The sequence below is a fragment of the Mastomys coucha genome, unplaced genomic scaffold (genome assembly GCF_008632895.1).
Source record: "Mastomys coucha isolate ucsf_1 unplaced genomic scaffold, UCSF_Mcou_1 pScaffold12, whole genome shotgun sequence".
Lineage (NCBI taxonomy): Eukaryota > Metazoa > Chordata > Mammalia > Rodentia > Muridae > Mastomys > Mastomys coucha.
In genome coordinates this window covers 7,873,569-7,876,185 of record NW_022196894.1, presented here as the reverse complement: position 1 = coordinate 7,876,185, position 2,617 = coordinate 7,873,569, and the positions used below count along the sequence as shown (strand labels likewise).

At 45.6% G+C, this 2,617-nt stretch overlaps 1 protein-coding gene across 2 annotated transcripts in view; it reads right to left on the bottom strand.

Annotated features, from left to right (window-relative positions):
- The window catches only part of Tnfrsf17 (TNF receptor superfamily member 17), a 6,503-nt gene extending 4,415 nt beyond the window's left edge, over positions 1–2,088 (bottom strand). The window contains exons 1-2 of one of the 2 annotated variants that reach the window (XM_031362884.1): positions 1,802–2,088; positions 751–897 (exon numbers count right to left, since the gene is read on the bottom strand). In XM_031362884.1, the coding sequence (XP_031218744.1) occupies positions 751–897; positions 1,802–1,916 (262 nt within the window). In that variant the 5' untranslated portion in view covers positions 1,917–2,088. Of the gene's footprint in view, positions 1–738; positions 898–1,801 lie in introns of both variants that reach the window. The other variant, XM_031362876.1, reaches the window with a different exon arrangement.
- Between the last annotated feature and the right edge of the window lie 529 nt (positions 2,089–2,617).

The following is a 2,617-nucleotide window of genomic DNA, read 5'->3' as shown; positions in this document are numbered from 1 at the left end:
AAAAAAAAAAAAAAAAAAAAAAAAAAGCAGTTACCAAGAGAACTGGGGGGAAACAGGCATTAAAAGGAGACTGCAAAGTAGGTGTCGATGTGACAATTTCTCTGTTTTGTTTTATTCAGGGACAGTTGGTGGGTTTGGTTTGTTGTTGTTGTTGCTGATGTTTTGCTTTGAGATAGGATCTCCTGCCGCCCCAGCTGAGCTCACACTCATGAACTAAGCATCACCCTGAGCTCTTACCCCTTTGATCCTCCTGCCTCCACTACCCATGTGCTAATATGACAGGCATGTGCCATCACTCCCAGCTCAAATTTTCGAATAACTACCCACTAACACATTTGAAAGTGTTGTAACAACAACAAAAAAAGCCAAAGTTAAAAAAAGAAAAGGAAATGAAACTTGGAAGAACCACCCTTACAGAAATAGATTCCAAGCCAGGCAGTACTGGCGCACGGCCTTTAATCCCAGCACTTGGGAGGCAGAGACAAATGGATTTCCGAGTTCGAGGCCAGCCTGGTCTACAGAGTGAGTTCCAGGACAGCCAGGGCTATACAGAGAAACCCTGTCTCAAAAAAGAAAAGAAAGGAAGAAAGAAAGAAAGAGAGGGAGAGGGAGAGGGAAAGAGAGAGGGAGAGAGAGAGAGAGAAAGAGAGAGAGAAAGAGAGAGAGAGAGAGAGAGAGAGAGAGAGAGAGAGAGAGAGAGAGAGAGAGAGAGAGAGAGAGAGAGATTCCAAGACTCACCGTCAAGCTGACCTGGGCTTTGAGGCTTGTCCTTCAGGGCCTCAGGGTTCATCTTCCTCAGCAAGATTGAGAGTGTGAAAAGTGCCAAGGACAGAACCAAGGTGAGCCCCAAGAAGATCCAGAGCACCGTGTCCATCCTTCTCACTGAACTGGTCATGCCTTTATCAAAAAGAATGTCACAGAGAGATGCAGCCAGAGCTCAGGATTCACACCAAGTATGACTTCCCAGACACTCAATTCCCCTAACACATATTCATGAGCATCTTACTTGGGGTGCTTTTTTAGACAAAGTCTCCTGTCAATCAGGCGGGCATCAAACCCAGCCATATCCCAGGTCGACCTTGAACTTCTGATCCTTCAGTCTACGTAAGTGCTGCAATTACAGAGCTGCAGCACCAAGACCAACACACTGCTGGGGACAGAACCCAGGGCTGTGTACATGCCACCAGGCGCTCTACCAACTCACCTACAGCTCAACCCTGTTTGTTGTTTATGGGACCGGATCTTACTCTAGCCCAAGCTGCCCTAAAATTCACAATGTAGTCCAGGCAAATTTCAAATTTGCTTGGTTCTCAACCTGTAGAGCACACCTCTAGGGGGTCAAACAATCCTTTCACGGGAGTCGCATATCAGATAGCCTGCATATTAGATATATACATTATGATTCATAAACGTAGCAAAACTACAGTTAGGAAGTAGCAATGAAAATAATTTTATGGCTGGGGGTCACCACAGATGAGGAACTATTAAAGGGTTGCAGCATTAGTAAAGCTGAGAAGCACTGAGTTAGAGGCATGCGCTACCCATTCCTGGTTTCACCAATTTTAAGTTCTAAATACCCCTTAATTAAGAGCTGAAGAAGAAAAAAATTAAGACTGGTTCTGAATAATTATTTTGTTCCAGGAGACATTTAAATTAGTTATCTTTTCTGGTTTTGATTCAGAAAAACAAAAGAAAAGAAAAATCTGCCCATGTCCTGTAAAACATTTGTTCTCTAGTGGATAGTCAGCACTATCAGGAGACTGCTTCCCAGAGGAAGCAACTGTTATGGAGGCACACTTACTTGGATCACAGTAAGGCTGACAGGGTGCAGGAGGGTTGGAACATCGCAGGTGACACGGTTTGCAAGCATGCAGCAGACTGTCAAAATATTCACTGTGGAAGCACTGCTGAGCCATGAGGGACTGGATCACTGAAAGAAACAGGAAGAGGAGACAGAAAATCGAGGAAGGATCGCAGATTCTCTGCGGGAGTTCCGTGGACAGGAAGTCAGGAGGAAGGAACGTCCCTGACTGCCCTTAGGAGGGCCGCAGGTTTTGTGGTGGAGGATTTGAATACCTCTCTTTCTGATCCTCCGGTTCTAAGAGGCTTGGGCGGGGCAGCAGAGGGGTATATCACAGCAAAGCATTCCTGAAACAGAAAGCACCTATTTATAGATGAAAGTTACCACCTGCTTAACAGTTGCAATGTGGACAAGCCTGGGGCATCAAGTCAAAAGTGCAGTAGCCATTTATGGATCATCTGTTTGGGGCTGTATCATGAGACAAGAGACAGGCAAGACAGGACTGCATCCCTTACATACTTAATGTCAACAGGAAGACAAACTATAGGCTAGAACCAGTGGGTGGCAGTGGCTGACAGCAGAGGAAAGACAGGAGAAATCTGTCAACTATGACTACTAGGTGTTAAAGCAGGAGGCTTGAAAGAAGGGTCATTTGAGGGCAGTATGTCATGACAATTAACTTCATCCTAGTGGCCATGGGGATGCAACCTTCACTTCCAGCCCTCTGGAGGCAGAGTCAGGTGGGTCTCTCTGAGTTTGAGGCCAGCTTCATCTACAAGAGCGACATAGAGAGGGCCTGTCTCAAAAAAAAAAAAA